The sequence below is a fragment of the Rhinoraja longicauda genome, chromosome 5 (assembly GCF_053455715.1).
Source record: "Rhinoraja longicauda isolate Sanriku21f chromosome 5, sRhiLon1.1, whole genome shotgun sequence".
Classification (NCBI taxonomy): domain Eukaryota; kingdom Metazoa; phylum Chordata; class Chondrichthyes; order Rajiformes; family Arhynchobatidae; genus Rhinoraja; species Rhinoraja longicauda.
Window position 1 is genome coordinate 86,104,366 of NC_135957.1, and position 18,436 is coordinate 86,122,801.

The 18,436-nt window shown below is 42.9% G+C and overlaps 2 protein-coding genes across 10 annotated transcripts in view; one reads left to right on the plus strand and one right to left on the minus strand.

The window, feature by feature from the left end:
* The window catches only part of cdk19 (cyclin dependent kinase 19), a 150,783-nt gene extending 140,670 nt beyond the window's left edge, over window positions 1-10,113 (minus strand). Inside the window, exon 1 of the mRNA XM_078400264.1 lies at window positions 9,568-10,113. Coding sequence (XP_078256390.1) covers window positions 9,568-9,695 — 128 coding nt within the window. The 5' untranslated portion in view covers window positions 9,696-10,113. The remainder of the gene's footprint in view (window positions 1-9,567) is intronic.
* Window positions 10,114-10,943: 830 nt separating this feature from the next.
* Window positions 10,944-18,436, plus strand: part of amd1 (adenosylmethionine decarboxylase 1) — a 70,756-nt gene continuing 63,263 nt past the window's right edge. For all 9 annotated transcript variants that reach the window (XM_078399902.1, XM_078399905.1, XM_078399901.1 and 6 more), the window contains exon 1: window positions 10,944-11,380. Coding sequence is in view for 4 of the 9 variants with exons in the window: in XM_078399899.1 (XP_078256025.1) it covers window positions 11,274-11,380 (107 nt within the window). In the remaining 5 variants the exon portion in view is untranslated. The remainder of the gene's footprint in view (window positions 11,381-18,436) is intronic.

An 18,436-nucleotide genomic window follows, 5' to 3' on the forward strand; every position in this document is an offset into this window, starting at 1 on the left:
AAGTCACATTTCATATACTGGGAATTGCACCCCTATCTGTGACAAGAATGGCAGGGAATGGAGAGTACGCATTTTATTGGTGTAAGGAAGGCAAGGACCTGACATTGGAGGCAAGGTTGAAAGGTAGAACAATGTTCAGTGACACAAGAAAAAGATGACAAATGGTTTTGTTTATGATTGAGAGGAATAAAGAGAGCTGTGTGATGACTTGGCACAATTTTAGAAGGATCAGAATCTTCTCTTAAGTTAATGCATTACTTGGGTTTATAAGTTTGCAAGCTTTTTCATAATTTCACATTGCACAGATGCACATCAATATACCCTATCACTCAGAAAAATCAGATCCATTCAACAATTCTATTTCATGGAAAAGTTTATGAATTTGAAGCATTTGCGATTTTGTTTTTAAATTTGGTCTGGTTACCTGGCCAATTTCTGGGAAACCAGAAATGGAGAATACAGAAAGGGTAATTTATGGTTCATACATTATGTTGGGTATTGCCCTATGGTCATCTGATGTTGAAGTTCTATCCACGGTTCAGATTATTTTTTATATATATAACAGGTCGTTTCACGGTTTGGTCAGGTGATCATTAACAAGTTTAGAATCACCTGATCAGCTGCAGCAAAGTTGCTCTACTGGATAAACCCAGATTCTCTAAATAATATTTTTTATACTACTCATATCTGTGTGAAATTTTTCCTCTTCAAAATTATTGTCAATGTCATTTTAAATCATATTACTCAAAATTTATTTTACGTGTGTGAGAAAATGCATAGTGCGGATAAATGCAAACGAGATAATGTCTTCTGAAGATTATCTATCGTTTTATTTCAGATATGAGTTTTACATCACTTAAGGTCCCACCCACATTTAATTGTTAATCAAAATCTTGAGGTTACATTTGTCAAATAACAACTACATAGAACACATAACCGCACAGCTCCCATAATTTGCAGAGCCTATGCACAAGAAGTAATTCAAAATAATTCACCAAAAACAGGATTTTGGTACGCAATAGCACAAACTTTCACCTGTCTGCAATTTTTCCAGAAACAACCAACATGCTGACACACATTTAAAAAAAATGCCACAACTACAAATGAGCTTCCCATTCCTCAATTTAGACTTTAGAGATACAGCGCAGAAACAGGCCCTTCGGCCCACCGGGTCTGCGCTGACCAGCAATCACCCATATACTAGCACTATCCTACACAGTAGGGACAATTTACAATTTTTACCGAAGCCAATTAACCTACAAACCAATACATATTTGGAGTGTGGGAAGAAATCGGAGCATACAGAAAAAACCCATGCAGATATGTAGGGATATTCCAGGGATCACGTACAAACGCCATACAGGCAGCACCAGTAGTCAGGATGGAACCCGGGTATCTGGTACTGTAACGCAGCAACTCTACTGCTGCGCCACTGTGTTGCCCCAAAACCTCTTTGACATACGTTTGCAGTTCTTCTTACAAGCCAACTTATTCCTATACCAAGTATCCTCTGTAAAAAAAAAACATAAAACATAAAAAGAAGCTATTTTCTCATCCTCTGATTCCATCCAGAATATTTTGTTCTGTCTCTCAAGATGAGATTAAGTACTGCCAACAATTCTGCTTCTGCACCCACAACGTGCCAAGACACTCAATGTCCAATCCCTCCGAATCTGCCTGACCTGCTGAGTTCCTCCAGCGGCTTATGTTTTGCTTAAGATTCCAGCATCTGCATTTCCATGTCTCTACTTTTGCACTATTATACTTCTGATCTTACTTGCTGTTCTTGCCTTACGGATCTGCAAATTACTACTTTATCAGCAAGAAATAAATGCCACCACCAAGGTTCTAGAAATCATTCAATTAAAGTGCCCAATAATGCAAGTGACTGTCTCAAAACCTACAAGTTGAATTCATGGCACATGACCACCCTTTTTGGACACCTGACCTTGAGAAGTTATGCAGTTGTCACCATTCTATAATTAACCACAAATTTCTGCATACCTCATGATTGCTACACTGGTGACAAAGTGAAACTACACTTCATAATCTATCACATTCATGTTGGATACATCACGTTTCATACAAATTACCTATTAATAATTTGTCTTTTATGGGGCCTCAAGACAATGATCCTTGTAGTAGTAAAAGTGCAGTGTTCCCCCTTCCCCAGAATCTCAGTCTGAAGAAGGGTTTCAACACGAAACATCACCTATTCCTTTTCTCCAGAGATGCTGCCTGACCCGCTGAGTGACTCCAGCCTTTTGTGTCTGTCTAAGGTGTACGTGGGGTTGGTTTCTGCCCTACTGCTGCAACATTCTTTTTTTGATCCTTGTCACCTGTGCTTCATGTTTTAGGTAGGCTCCCCTCCTGATCCTGACTGCTATACTCCGCCAGTGTAAGTTAATTCCTAGTGCATCAGTCAGTGAAAGGAAGCATGCAGGTACAGCAGGCAGTGAAAAAAGCCAATGAAATGTTGGCCTTCATAACAAGGGGAGTTGAGTCTAGGAGCAAAGAGGTCCTTCTGCAGTTGTACAGGGCCCCAGTGAGACCGCACCTGGAGTACTGTGTGCAGTTTTGGTCTCCAAATTTGAGGAAGGATATTCTTGCTATTGAGGGCGTGCAGCGTAGGTTTACTAGGTTCATTCCTGGAATGGCGGGACTGTCATATGTTGAAAGACTGGAGCGACTAGGCTTGTATACACTGGAATTTAGAAGGATGAGAGGGGATCTTATTGAAACATATAAGATTATTAAGGGGTTGGACACGTTAGAGGCAGGAAACATGTTCCCAATGTTGGGGTAGTCCAGAACAAGGGGCCACAGTTTAAGAATAAGGGGTAGGCCATTTAGAACGGAGATGAGGAAAAACGTTTTCAATCAGAGTTGTGAATCTGTGGAATTCTCTGCCTCAGAAGGCAGTGGAGGCCAATTCTCTGAATGCATTCAAGAGAGAGCTAGATAGAGCTCTTAAGGGTAGCGGAGTCAGGAGGTATGGGGAGAAGGCAGGAACGGGGTACTGATTGAGAATGATCAGCCATGATCACATTGAATGGCGGTGCTGGCTCGAAGGGCCGAATGGCCTACTCCTGCACCTATTGTCTAACATATCTGCATGGGTGTCTGTGAGACCAGGAATAAGAAAGAAAGACTTTCTGCTAGTTTCTGGCATCGCCTACATCATCTTGGGAAATCTCTATACAAAAAGAAGAGGAACACATGTTAGCATGGTGCTCATGTGAGACATTTATCGACAGTGTTCCAACACAATCATACAAAAAAAACACAAAGTAAAAACGTTGCAGATCCTGGAAATTTTAAATAAAAACTGCAAATGCTAAACATAGAAAATAGGTGCAGGAGTAGGCCATTCGGCCCTTCGAGCCTGCACCGCCATTCAATATGATCATGGCTGATCATCCAGCTCAGTAACCTGTACCTGCCTTCTCTCCATACCCCCTGATCCCTTTAGCCAAAAGGGCCACATCTAACTCCTTCTTAAATATAGCCAATGAACTGGCCTCAACTACCTTCTGTGGCAGAGAATTCCACAGACTCACCGCTCTCTGTGTGAAGAAATTTTTCTCATCTCGGTCCTAAAAGACTTCCCCCTTATCCTTAAGCTGTGACCCCTGGTTCTGGACTTCCCCAACATCGGGAACAATCTTCCCGCATCTAGCCTCTCCAACCCCTTAAGAATTTTATATGTTTCTATAAGATCCCCCCCTCAGTCTTCTAAATTCCAGCGAGTATAAGCCTAGCCTAGAGTATAAACCTATTGGGCAGTTTCTGCAGCTAGGGAAATACAATTAATATATTTCATGTTAATGATCTTTCATCAACACTGGGAATATTTAGATAACAATCAAATTGTAAAATTCAGAGAAAGGGGAGGAAAGGAAAGAACTCATTGGAAGGTGCAATACCTGTGGAAGACAGAAGAGATTAAAAAATGTTAAAAGGAATATGCAAGTTCAAAGAAGCTGGTTAACATGGAGTAGGTGTAAATGCAATATAATTGTCTAAAATTATACGAATAATGTAGAATGCAGATAATCCATCATAAAATTGCCAAAAATGCTGAGTACCTTAATTTTTTTTAACATGGAAGACTGTAATGTATCTAGTTATAAGATGAGGTGTTATTCCATAAGCATACATTGATTTTGGGTGGAATGGTGTAGAAAGTCAACAACAGATAGGTGAGAATGGGAGAAACACATTAAATCAAAGTTCCAAATGACTGAACCCTCAGATTCAGTGGAAGTGTTTTGTACCTCCCAGTGTAGAGGAAACCAGCCGAATTGTAAGCAGTGAAATGGAGACACAAAGAACCACAGATGCTGGAATCACCTTGAGGGAAAACAAGAATCTTGAGGAACTCAGTGGGTCAGGCAGCATCTGGGGAAGGAAACGCAGACATTTTTTCTCGTCAGGACCCTCCTTCAGACTGCATGTGAGCAGTGAATGCTGGACACCAACTTGAAAGAAGCACATCTAGTTTGTTGATTAACATAAAAAGAGATTTTGCGGGTCCTGGATAAAAGGAAAGAAGTGGAGAAGGACCAGGTGAGCATCTGCTGCAGATGGTGAGAGAGATAAAGTTTATACACTGGAATTTAGAAGGATGAGGGGGGATCTTATTGAAACATATAAGATAATTAGGGGATTGGACACATTAGAGGCAGGAAAAATGTTCCCAATGTTGGGGGAGTCCAGAACAAGAGGCCACAGTTTAAGAATAAGGGGTAGGCCATTTAGAACGGAGATGAGGAAGAACTTTTTCAGTCAGAGAGTGGTGAATGTGTGGAATTCTCTGCCTCAGAAGGCAGTGGAGGCAGTTGGATGCTTTCAAGAGAGAGCTGGATAGAGCTCTTAAGGATAGCGGAGTGAGGGGGTATGGGGAGAAGGCAGGAACGGGGTACTGATTGAGAGTGATCAGCCATGATCGCATTGAATGGCGGTGCTGGCTCGAAGGGCTGAATGGCCTACTCCTGCACCTATTGTCTATTGTCTATAAAGGAGAGGTGCAGGGCAAGTTTGTTTTTTACACAGAGGATGGCGAATGCTTGGAACACGCTGCTGGGGGAGGCAGTGGAGGCAGGTACAATAGTGGCGTTGAAGAGACTTTTGCATAGGCACATGAATGTGCAGGGAATGGAACGATATGGATTATGTGCAGGCAGATAAGAGTTGATCTGAGCATCATGTTCAGCACAGATATTGTGGGCAGAAAGGTCAGTTCCTGTGCTGTTCTATGTTCTATGTATAGAAAAGTACTCTGGGGAGAACATGTATTTCCTGCGTTTCCCATCCATCTCATTCATTGATGTCCTGCTTCTCTGTTCATCTTTGATCGAGAATCTACTGAATTGTGCTTACAGTGCCATTTGGATGTGATGAAAGTGAGAGAATTTGAGGGTGAAAGGGAAATAAGTCAAAAGAGAAGTTGAGGGTTTTACCGTGTCATTTCTTTTTACTCAGTTAATGTCTCAGATTTATTCCAAGTGGATTTCAACTTGAAATTCATCTCCACATAGCTTGAATTTACCACAGATTACGGATATCTTCAAAATATTTCGCACTTCTTGAATCATTATTTGTACCACCTTTTCCAATCCATTCTTAATCTAATGCACCAGTATTTGCACATTCTTGACATCTCTTTTCAGCTGCAGCAACTCATTCTTTGTCAAAGTTGTCTTGAGTACATCCTTCATCTAAACCACCTTTTTGATTCGGAAGAATACAAGATTCAACAGCAGTTTGGCATTACAGATTGAGGAAACAGTCCTGTTTGCGTATTTTAGGGAGAAAGGTGAAGCAGCGTGTGCATGGATCATTTCTTCACTTAACTTTCCTGTGGCTCTATCTCTCTTACCAAGCCAAATTCTGAAGAAGGGTCCTGCTGAAATGTCGCCTATCCATTCCCTCTACAAATGGTGCTCGTCTTTCGACTTTCTCCAGGACTTTGAGTTTTAGAAACATAGAAAATAGGTGCAGGAGGCCATTCGGCCGTTCGAGCCAGCACCGCCATTCATTGTGATCATGGCTGATCATCCACAATCAGTAACCCATGCCTGCCTTCTCCCCATATCCCTAGATTCCACTAGCCCCTAGAGCTCTATCTAACTCTCTCTTAAATTCATCCAGTGATTTGGCCTCCACTGCCCTCTATGGCAGAGAATTCCACAAATTCACAACTCTCTGGGTGAAAAAGTTCCTTCTCACCTCAGTTTTAAATGGCCTCCCCTTTATTCTAAGACTGTGGCCCCTGGTTCCGTTTTGTTCAAGATTCCATCATTTGCACTTGTGTCTCCAAGCCAAATTCTTGTCATGTTTTCACTAAAACTTCCAACCTTCCCCACTATGACATCAACTGATTTGCTCACAGCAGAGGTCTTAGCTTCAACCACTTCAGTAAGTTTCCAGCCCTGCACCGACATCATCGGCCAGAAGTTTCACCTTCTTTTCAGAATTTCCAATCCATCTCTGTCCCTATCACTGGCCTCCAGCCCTTTCTACCTTGCAAACATCTGATGCAACATCCAGCATTTCCACTTCCCAGCCAAGTTTCACTGTCCTGATTAATTTTATTGATTGTATGCCACCTTGTCACCCTCCCTTCAGCTAACAATGAACCATTCTATATTTCCTTATCATCGTCTGCTTTGATCTGTGATTTTCACCTTACCCTTCCATATCTGTAGACTCCCTCTCCCCTGACTCTGTCTGAAGAAGGGTACCGACCCGAAACACCACCCATTCCTTTTCTCCAGAGCTGCTGACTCAGCTGTCCCACTGAGTTACTCCAGCATTTGTGTCTATCTTCGGAGTAAACCAACACCTGCAGTTCATTCCTACACTATTCCACTTTTCCAATGACTGCAGCATCCCACTCACTAAGAACCATGTCATTAAACTTGCGGCCATGTTGTCTTTCGTAAACCAACCATGTCCTTGCAGAGATTAAAAGCCAACTCCCTAATGGCGGAGTAGACTTGATGGGCTGAATGGCCCAATTCTGCTCCTTTCACTTATGACCTCTTCATACCGTACTTTGGGGACACAATCCCATCGAGTAAAACCGACAATAAATAATTGCTCTGTCAATCACTGACATCATTTCCTTTGCAGATCTCTCTTCCATTGCCTCCAGTCTCAGTTTCTCCATCTTACATTACTCACTTGTCTCATCTCGGTGTCCTAAAGCTAACCCTTAATTTTCAAATTCCATTGTCAACTTTTGTTTAGTTGTGCTTGGTTCTGTGGCATCACAGTTATGGCACTGTGTGCTACATCAATATTTTTCCACAGAGAATGTCAAAAGATTAGTTCTTTTGTGAGTCATGACCCTTTAAAAAATCTATTCAGGTATACAGGCCAAAGAAACGAAACGTAAAATAATCAAAACACTTCTTAAAGAGTCATAGAGTCAAAAGCTCCGCCCTCCAGCTTTCATAGAGTCATGCAGTGCCGAACCAGGCCCTTCAGCCCAACTTGTCCATGCCGACCAAGATGCCCCACCTAAGCTAGTCCCATTTGCCAATGTTTGACCCATATCCCCCTAATTGTTTCCATGTTCCTGTCCAGGGCAGTTGTTTGAGCAGCATGCTCAACTTATTTTAAAAAGCTATGTGACATGGTTGTGAGTTTGAACATGTTAATTTACTACAGGGACTTCAGACCCATTTTGTTCTCACTGACTATGCACACTATCCCCCAAAATTGGTAAACAATGATGAGAAGCAAGAAACAGTATTTCAATCTATCTCCCATCTTGACCTCTTCAGTCTATAAGTACAAAGATCCATTTGTAATTACTATGACTTGATTTATTCCTGGTTCAGTTCATGGATTTTTGTAACCTTCCTTGTTATAAAGTGTTCACAATATTCTGTATTTTCAATATTAAAAACACAATCAAGAAATGCAAACATTTTTGGTTTTATTTAAATGCAACTATGTTGAAACAGATAATTATAACAACTTTTAAAAGTCATCTTATTAAAATGCATTATCATCTACCAGGTATCACATCATTCAACTGGCCAACATGTCCCACTATTAAAGGAATTGGAGAGTGCACAAATGTGATTTAGAAAGTCAAGTACAACCTTCTTAAAGAAAAATAAATGAAATATTAAATTCTGAACCAATTACAGTTATTGCTACCCAAGAATTTTATCTGCAGGAAAAAATGATTTTCCAAGTAGGACTTCACATGTGTTTTTGTCCAATTTTAAGGGAAAAATAACAAAAAGAAATATCTCATTTAAAAAAAACTTGATTCAAGAGGACAATGATGTATGTGACATATGATGCATGTCATATGATGTTGGATATAAAATATACGCTGAGCGTTTGATGGCACTGGGCCTGTACTCGCTGGAGTTTAGAAGAATGAGGGGGACCTCATTGAAACTTACCGAATAGTGAAAGGCTTGGATAGAGTGGATGTGGAGACGATATTTCCACTGGTGGGAGAGGCTAGGATTAGAGGCCTCAAAATTAAAGGATGTTCCTTTAGGAAGGAGATGAGGAGAAATTTCTTTCGTCGCAGGGTGGTGAACCTGTCAAAATCTGTGGCTGTGGATATTTTTAAGGCAGAGATAGATTCTTGATTAGTACGAGTGTCAGGGGTTACGCGGCGAAGGCTGGAGAATGGGGTTAGGAGGGAGAGATGGATCAGCCAAGATTGAATGGCAGAGTAGACTTGATGGGCCGAATGGCCTAATTCTGCTCCTATCACTTATGATCTTAAAAGTGGCGCTCAGATAAATAAAACGATACACTTACCTACTGTCAAAACTGACAAATCTGTGTCCTTTATTACCCTTTCAATGGCTCTGACATTGAGTACATCTTTATTTTCCGTTCTCCCAAAAGAACCTTTAAATGGTTTAGCCTACCTTCTGGATTTTGTTCCCTAAATATCGCCAGCTTTTTAACAAAAGTTTTAGCCTACCTTTCCCTGGAATTCTGTGCCACTATTCCGGTCAGTTACCATGCTTTGGAATGTATTCATACAGTAATTCCTGAATAAATGCAAACTATTTCCACTGCTGTGATAACATTTGCCAGTTTCACAATTGGCAATGTCGTGACTCCAGAAAAATCGGAATTTAATTCTTGAAATCGGAGTATTTCTATTCCTCACAAATTACATTTACACACAACTGAAAGTTAATTTAAGTGGAGATCACATTTTCAATTGATAATTTCCAAAGAGATGATGGAAGTTAAAAATATGTCAAGCTCTGGCTTCACGGCAAGACAATAGGAAAACTCACGAGTAAATCACTGGATATCGTGACAACAGTGCTCTAAAGAAATACAGTTTCCCAAATAAATGTTATGAAGGCTGTGGTCCTTGGCCCGAAACAAGCGAGCATATAGTAGAAGGAGTGTAAACACAGGCTGTTACAAACCAGAAACAAACAGTGGTCAGTGGTCTGTGCAGCACGTGAAGCGAGCAAGCCAGAAATAGGTTTGTTTTTATATAAAGAAAACTCTTGTAACGGCAGCAACATCAGCATCCCGAGGAAAACAGCTTTAATTCCTTACCCATCTTTCCTCTTTGCTTTATAAACATGACCGTAGGTACCACGACCCACTTTGCAACCTTCATATTCAAACAGATCTTCTACTTTTTCTCGCTCCGCCGCCAGTTTCGTTTTAAAATCGTAATCCATGGTTGTCACTCCATCGATGCTTAAACGATTCACGCCTTCGGGAAGAGGGGTTCCCCGCAGAGAAGGGGGGGGGGGGAAGCGGGTGTCAGTTATTTTTTAGTTTCCTCATGTCGTGTTTGGGTCTCTTCCAGCAAGTTCACACGGCGACATTTACTGAGCGTTTGTTGTGTTGACGTTTAGCAGCCTACAAATGGCGACCCGCCGGGCACGCCGGGACTTGTAGTCCGCATTCCACCTGCCCGCCATCGCCGACGCTGCGGCGTCATGAGCCCTTGAACTACAACTCCCATTACGTTGCATCGGGGTCGGCCAGGATGTTCTCGGTGCCGCGCTCAACAAAAATAAAATAGGGACAGTTAGTCCAAGGAGAGCGGGCGAAAGGCAACCGAGTGCGGCCACTACCCCCGCCCACTATCTCCTCCTCCTGCTCTGAAAACAATTTCATCAGATGCAAAACAGTGCAAATAATGATAACCCTGCAAAGATCATCCTGTTATCCAAAATTAAGTTCCCGCTTTCTTGCAACGCCACGGATAGTCCTGGAAGGAGCATTGATTGATCGGGAAACTAGCCAATCTTGTTGTTAGGCTGCACTTTTTTAAAAAAATCATTTATTTAACTGTGAATGACTGAATGTTTGATTGTGATTTTGGTGACAGACTGTCGAGTCCGTGGTCCCGCCGCTTCAGCGCCGTGAACGGTTTCTATTCCTCCTGATCCCCTTCCCCTGAACACCGTGGGGACGGTTTCTTCTCGCTCCCCCCCCCCCCCCCCCCCACGAACAGCGTGGACGGTTTCTATTCCTCCTGCCCCCGCCCCCGCCCCTTTCCCCTGAACACCGTGGACGGTTTGTTCTCCCCTCCCCTGAACACCGTGGACGGTTTCTTCTCCCCTCCCCCGGAACAGCGTGGACGGTTTCTTCTTCCCCCCACCACAATGCTGAGCGCCGTGTGACGGTTTCTCTCCCCTCTCCTCTTCTTCCACTCTCTCCGTTCAGCGCTGCGAACGGTTTCTCTGCACCCCCTTCCCAACGGTCTTTTTTTTCTCGTGCGCGCCTGCTTGGCGGGAGTGGCGCGCGCGGCATTCTTCCGCGAGGCTGACGTCACAGGCGCCCTCCATTGTGTCTGCGGGAGGGAGAGGGGGGGGCGTGTTCGGTAACCAGGGGCGACGGTGGGCGTGGCCGGCGTCCCCGGAGGGTGGGGGAGGGGGCGCGGCGAGGGACGTTATATAAGGACGGGGCGGCGGACGGAGCGCTGCTATTCACAGCATGGCCGGTGACATTAGCTAGCGGTCCCTCAAAGCAATTCTCTGTCAAAAAAGGGATTGGCCTTAAGTTTAAAAGAAAAACCAAGCAAAAGAGAAATATAATAATCAATTAAAATCAGACCCCCACCAACCATCCCCCCCCCCTCTCACTCGGACACCACCTATCTCCCTCATTGAAACATAGCAATTGAAACTAACTTATTCTAATTAAGCTTTTTAAAACAAGAGGAGAGGAAAAAAAGAGAAAAAAAACACCCCCCCCCAAAAAAGAAGTTATTTTTTTTTGTTTCATTTCGTGCGATTTGTTTCACGATGGAAAACGGTGCACACTTTTTCGAAGGGACCGAGAAGCTGCTGGAAGTGTGGTTTTCTCGACAGGATAAGTGCAAGGGATCGGGAGACCTTCGGACCATTCCAAGGTATTGAATGGGAGAGAAAAGATGTCGTTGTTGTTGGTGGCGGTGGTCGAAATTGTTCCGTTGTAAAATATAACGTTGTTTAAGTTTAATATTTTAAACGAGAATGTGAGGAGAAATGAATTACGCCGCAATGTTTGTTTGACTGTCTTTCATCCTAGTAGAGGCTAGACCCTGTCACTACTTTACTTGCATATTGTAATGTTTCACAGCAAGCTGTGTGGTGTGATGTACATCTGTGGTGATTTAAAAAAATATATTTATCTATCTATCTTTTAAATGGATCAGTCTGAAGAAGGGTCTCGACCCGAAACGTCACCCATTCCTTCTCTCCTGAGATGCTGCCTGACCTACTGAGTTACTCCAGCATTTTGTGAATAAATACCTTCGATTTGTACCAGCATCTGCAGTTATTTTCTTATAAAACCTCTAGGGTGCGTGGAGACGGTTATTTATTAGGTGAGAGATGGAAGGGCTCTCGGTGCAAAGAAGTTAAAGAAGTGCAAAGAGCTCCTGCTTCGGGCGCGGTCTCTCCCTCGCGGTCTCTCCCTTTCTCTCTCTCTCTTTCTGCCTTTTAAGGCTTTTTTTCAGAGGTGAAAAAAAGAACTGGGATTGAATGTTGGAAGTAGAGAGAGAGAGAGAGAGAGGGAAGGAAGACAGTAACAACAGCGGGACGACAGCAACAGGTCTGGATCCAGATCCGTAGGACTTGTCCTTCCCCGGGTATTTATTTTTAAATAAAATAAACCCCCCCCCCCCAGTGAAAATGTGTCCCACATTTCATTTGTCGTCTTGTTGAGCCATCTTTCGAGGTTCTGTACATAAAGCCAGACGGAGAGTAGGGCCGCGCACGTGTTTAATGTCTGTCGAAAGGCAACGACACGTCGAGGCTCTTCCTCCCCGGGCTGGCTTCCATTTAAATGCAATCTTTTTTTTAATTTTAATTTTGCTTCCAATTCCCTTTGCAATCAGTCTGAAGAAGAAGGGTCTAGACCCTAAACGTCACCATTCCCTCCCTCCAGAGACGTTGCCTGACTTACTCCAGCACATTTTGTGTCTACTCACGACCAGAAACGTCGCCTCATGGTGTCCATGTTCTCCAGAGCTGCTGCATGAGTTACTCCAGAATTTCGTGTGTCTCTACCTTTGGCCTCCATTAGAGCCAGCCCGGGTGTAATTCCCCCTTGTGAGGCTAGGCTTCTTTCAGCTTGGTTTGTGGTGGTGTTGGGGGGGGGGGGGGTTCGAGAGGCTACATGGTTGTCTCCCGTCAAAGCTGTGGGGGGAGGGAGGAGGGGTTCAATGCTCAACCGGCCTCGTTAAATGGGGAACCTCTGGTAAAGCTCGTTACATTTAACATCCGGCGTCAAAAAATAGAAATGTGGCCCTTGGTGGAGTTAGCAATATCGATAATTATAACTATACAATACAATACATCTTTAATGTCATTGTACAGGGGTACAACGAGATTGGGATCCCTCCCTCCCTCACCGTGACTAGACAGATTGCCCGCCATCATCACACACACACAGACCTTCAGCATGGTGGCCTCTCGCCGCCCCACGAATGCACACGTACTTTCTCCAGTTAATTATCTGCCGGCCGCATATTTACTAGGCATTTTGTGTGTGTGTGCTGCTCCCCGCGACCCGGGCATTTTATGTACTGATTGATTGATATTCCCCACCACCCAGGCCAGGCATTTTGTGTGTGCTCCTGTTCCCCGCCACCTAGCTATGTATTTGTCGTCTTCCCCATGACGCGGGCATTTTATGTGCTGCTCCCCATGTCGGTTCGTCCCGCTCTCCACTGTTTTATGTGGTATATATTCGGGCAGCTTTTGCTCTGGCACTTCATTGGGACATTTTTTGGCGGGCTCCTGGCGTGTTCGGGGCCGAGCCGACTGACCCTCTTCCCCTCCCCGTGACAGGCCTTCCATTCTGACCCTCAAACCGAAAGTGGGACCACCACGTGTGTGTGTCCGCCGACGATTTTCCAGCGCCGTTATATTTTCTTTCCTTTTAACACCTTCGCGCATCTATTCTTAGTTTAAAGCAACAATGGGTGAGAAATCTAGGTTAAAAACGCATCGGTTTATAAGTACGTTGTTTGTGACACCTTCGACGTGGTTGTGTTGCTTTTTTTAAATAAACGTTGGCGTTTTCCGTGCAATCGAGGTTTTGGATCCATCGGCGGTCTCCCCTGAACAACATCTTCGTGGTTGAAAGAGACGCCATTGTTATAAAGGCGAGTGTACTCCAGCCAGAGAGAGCTATCTGTCGATCAACGCATGCCGCAATGCTCAGCTCTTGCAGTCATTGCAGGACGCGGATGGCGCTAGTTTACTATGTGGTCAAAATTCGCCCTACGTACTTTGTAAAAAAAGTGGTGAACGCACGAAGGACATGAATGTTAGGTTTTAAAATGGATGCGGGGTCAAAATTAGAATGACATGAAATCACTTAGCGAGTTCGGGCTTCGTTTTACTAATATAAAAGAATTGACAATACATTGAAATACGGGTGAGGTTTCAAATTGCTTATTCAAAGCTCTTCAAAAGTTTGTAGCTATTAACCATTTAAAACATCAAATTATCATTACGTAGGAAGAAGTTTATCCTTTGTATGGGCTCCTTATAGAGTGATCAGGTGTTTAAAAAGTGCAGGAGTAACGGGATCAGGCAGCATCTCTGGAGAAAATGAATAGCTGACGTTTCTGGTCAGGGCCCTTCAGACAGGTGTTAGGCAATTTCTGAAAGCTGCTAGTGATCCAAGAAGCATGAACTTGAAGTACAGTGTGCGTACCTCCCGGAAGTAATAATAGTGTAGAGGAACAGCTGCCGAAAAAGTCCCAGGATTTGTAAATCAAAATTACTTTGATGTTCATTGGGGGCTGATAATTGTACAGAACATTGGATGGAGTAAAGAGTAAACCATTAACTCTTCTATGGAGTGAGTTGAGATCCCTGCATCCAGTTGCTCATGTGAGATCTCGGTTTAATGTCTTTCCCAAGAGAAAAAGAATCACATGAACAGAAGCCAATTCAGCAGATCCTGAGATTGATCTTGATGAATAAAGTTCTACACATTGCTTTGATTGTTTAGACCATGTATTTGGTTAGATAGTTCCAGATAAACACATTACTGAGCCAGAAATCTGTTATATATGGATTATTGTTTTGTTTTTAAACTCAGCAGTTCTGAACCAAGTGGAAAATATAATCAGTAATGGATCTTGCTTCTCATTTTGTTTGGTATTTGCTGATTTTGGCCTTAGTACATTCCTTCAAAGAGGGCCAGTTCTTAAGCTTGTACCTTTCTGTTCAAGTTGAAGTAAAACAAATTATTTAAATTTACACACAGCAAATGAAGTGTAGAATTGAAACATGTGCTGCTGGTTCCGTCTCACAGAAAACTAGTAGAAATGTATGTGTGCCATTGGCTGTCAATTAGCTCTTGCAGGGTCCATGTAATTGCTCGGTTCCAGTAATTGCTAAAGTTAATCAGCTTGTTTTTTTACTCGTATTCTGTAGAGGTTTTGCAACCTTGGACCAAGAATGGGTTATGGCCATGCTCAGACATACTGTGCAATTAAAGGATAATAACGAAAGAGTCGTGGGGAGTCAATAGACAATAGGTGCAGGAGTAGGCCATTCAGCCCTTCGAGCCAGCACCGCCATTCAATGCGATCATGGCTGATCACTCTCAATCAGTACCCCGTTCCTGCCTTCTCCCCATACCCCCTCACTCCGCTATCCTTAAGAGCTCTATCCAGCTCTCTCTTGAAAGCATCCAACGAACTGGCCTCCACTGCCTTCTGAGGCAGAGAATTCCACACCTTCACAACTCTCTGACTGAAAAAGTTCTTCCTCATCTCCGTTCTAAATGGCCTACCCCTTATTCTTAAACTGTGGCCCCTTGTTCTGGACTCCCCCAACATTGGGAACATGTTTCCTGCCTCTAATGTGTCCAATCCCCTAATTATATTATATGTTTCAATAAGATCCCCCCTCATCCTTCTAAATTCCAGTGTATTTTGCATCCAGTCATTGCATCCGTTCGCTGCTCTCCTTACGGAAAAGTCTCTCAGCTGATATTCTAGTACCAAGTGATGTTTCATTGTATTGCTTTTGGGCAAGGTGCTAAACCAAACCATGCCCTCAAGTAGACCTTGATCTCTCAACACTATTTCATAGAACAGTACAGCACAGGAACAGTACAGCACAGGAACACGCCAAACATGATGCCAAGTTAAGCTAATCTCATTTACCTGTACATGATCCATATCCATCTATTTGTGTTCGAGGCCCGCACTGCTCTGTGTGGGGAAAAAACTTGCCCCGCACATCTCCAATAAACTTTCCCCCTATGCCTTTTAGTGTTGGGCATTCCCACCCTGGGAGAAAGGTTCAGACTGCATTTTTTAAAGAAGAGTAAAAAGTTCCTCTCTTGTCCTGACCAATGTTTATCTCTCAATTATATCAATCATTAAATACATCTGTTTATTATTGGATAATGGGAACTGGTGGTACCCTAATTAGATTGGCTGCCTTAATCAGAATAGTGACTCTTTTTTAAATATACTTGGGCTACTTTGGAACATTCTGACTGTGTTAGCTGCTGTATGAATATGACTTTTGAAAACAAGATTCACCACTCATTTATCACTCACTCCAGTGAGCAGGCAAAATCCTGTGGCTTCTAAAGAAAATTAGATCTTGACAGCCCAAGACAATGGCTCTGGGTCCCTTACTCCATTCATAGCTACTTACCTAATAATGTGCTTCCTGATTATTGAGGGAAAATATTTGTTTCTCCTGGGTCTACTGTAATCTGAGTCGGTGCGCAAGAAAAACTACATAGGAACTGGAGATGCTGGTTTAAACCGAAGATAGACACAAAAAGCTGGAGTAACTCAGCAGGACAGGCCGCATCTCTGGAGAGAAGGAATGGGTGACATTGCGGGCCAAGACCCTTCTTCAGACTGATCTAATGGGTGATGTCACCCATTCCTCTCTCCAGAGACGCTACCTGTCCCACTGAGTTACTCCAGCATTTTATGTCTATCTACATTCAAATCCATGTCTCGACGGCATTTATTCTAAGAAGGAGGAATTGCTATTTAGTCTTCCAGTTTAAGGACCAAGTTCTAGAAAATAGAGTAAATAAATTAAATTCTAAATTGCATATTAAAAGTTGATATAATTCATCTTTCTGGTTTTCATCTTTTTTTGTATCCTGTCTCGAGAAGAAGTGATGTATATAGTGCAAAAATGGAGCTTGTACAAATAATACCCAGTCTGTTTTCCTTGCATGTTATAATTGCACATACTCCTATCACTTATGACCTCATGACCTAAATACATCACACTGCATTTATTTATATTAATCGGATTTGCTATTGATGACCAAAGCTGTGAAACTCATCCATCCAAACAACCAACCAGGTTCTGGTCTTAACTTAAAGATAAAACGTTCAACAATGGGCTCTGCCTGCAAATTACATACTCAGTCAGCCCTGGCCTTAAGTTGGGACAATGTTATCACTGAAAAGGATGGACTGTATTTAAAAAAAAAAAAAAAAACATTTCAGTTATATCCCGCATTTTCACATGGGGATAGCTGTTGTAGCTAATTTGTGTTCTTGAAATTATATGTTATCTTTTTTAATACTGGAGTAATGGACAATTAGTGAATGTTGCTGATATTAATAATTTGGAATTCAATCATTTCAAAGCACAATGTCGTTTCATAGCATGGCAAGGTACATTGCTAGAACATTATCCTTTGAATGAATCCTATTGTTTTGAGCAGCTATTTGAATTTTGAACTTAAAGGCTGCTGTCCTTGATTTATCTCGATTTACTAAAAGAAAATAAGCAGAACTGTAAGGTTATTTGCTCGGTATTAATCCATGTAACGATTTTCATGTCATAGGAGCAGAATTATGCCATTTGGCCCAGCGAGTCTACTCCACCATTCAATCATGTCTGCTATATCTCTCCCTCTCAATCCCTTTCTCCCCATAACCGTTGACATCATTACTAATCAAGAATCTGTCAATCTCTGCCTTAAAATAACTAATGATTCTGCCTCCATGGTCCTCTGTGGCAATGATTCACCACCCTCTGACTAAAGAAATTCTTCCTCCTTTACAAAGGTACGTCATTTTAATCTGAGCTGGTCCTAGACTCTCCCATCAGTGGAAACATCCTCTCCACATTCACTCTACCCAGGCCTTTCACTATTCGATAAGTTTCAATGAGGTTCACCCCTCATCCTTCTAAACTAGTGAGTACAGGCCCAGTCCCGTCAAACACTATATGTTAACCCAATCATTCCTGGGATCAATCTCGTAAACCTTCTCTGGATCTCCTCCAATGCCAGCACATTCCTCCTCAGATATAGGACCCAAAACGGCTCACAATACGCTAAATGCGGTCTAACCAGTGTCAATAGACAATAGGTGCAGTAGTAGGCCATTCAGCCCTTTGAGCCAGCACCGCTATCATTCTAATCATTCACAATCAGTACCCCGTTCCTGCCCTCTCCCCATACCCCCGGACTCCGCTGTCATTAAGAGCTCTATCTAACTCTCTTGAAAGCGTCCAGAGAATTGGCCTCCACTGCCTTCTGAGGCAGAGAATTCCATAGATGTACAACTCTGAGTGAAAAAGTTTTTCCTCGTCTCCGTTCTAAATGGCCTACCCCTTATTCTTAAATTGTGGCCCCTGGTTCTGCACTCCCCCAACATCGGGAACATGTTTCCTGCCTCTAGCGTGTCCAATCCCTTAATAATCTTATATGTTTCAATAAGATCCCCTCTCATCCTTCTAAATTCCAGTGTATACAAGCCTAGTCGCTCCAGTCTTTCAACATACGTCAGTCCAGCCATTCCGGGAATTAACCTAGTAAACCTACACTGCACGCCCTCAATAGCAAGAATATCCTTCCTCGAATTTGGAGACCAAAACTGCACACAGTACTCCAGGTGAGGTCTCACTAGGGCCCTGTACAACTGCAGAAGGACCTCTTTGCTCCTATACTCAACTCCTCTTGTTAT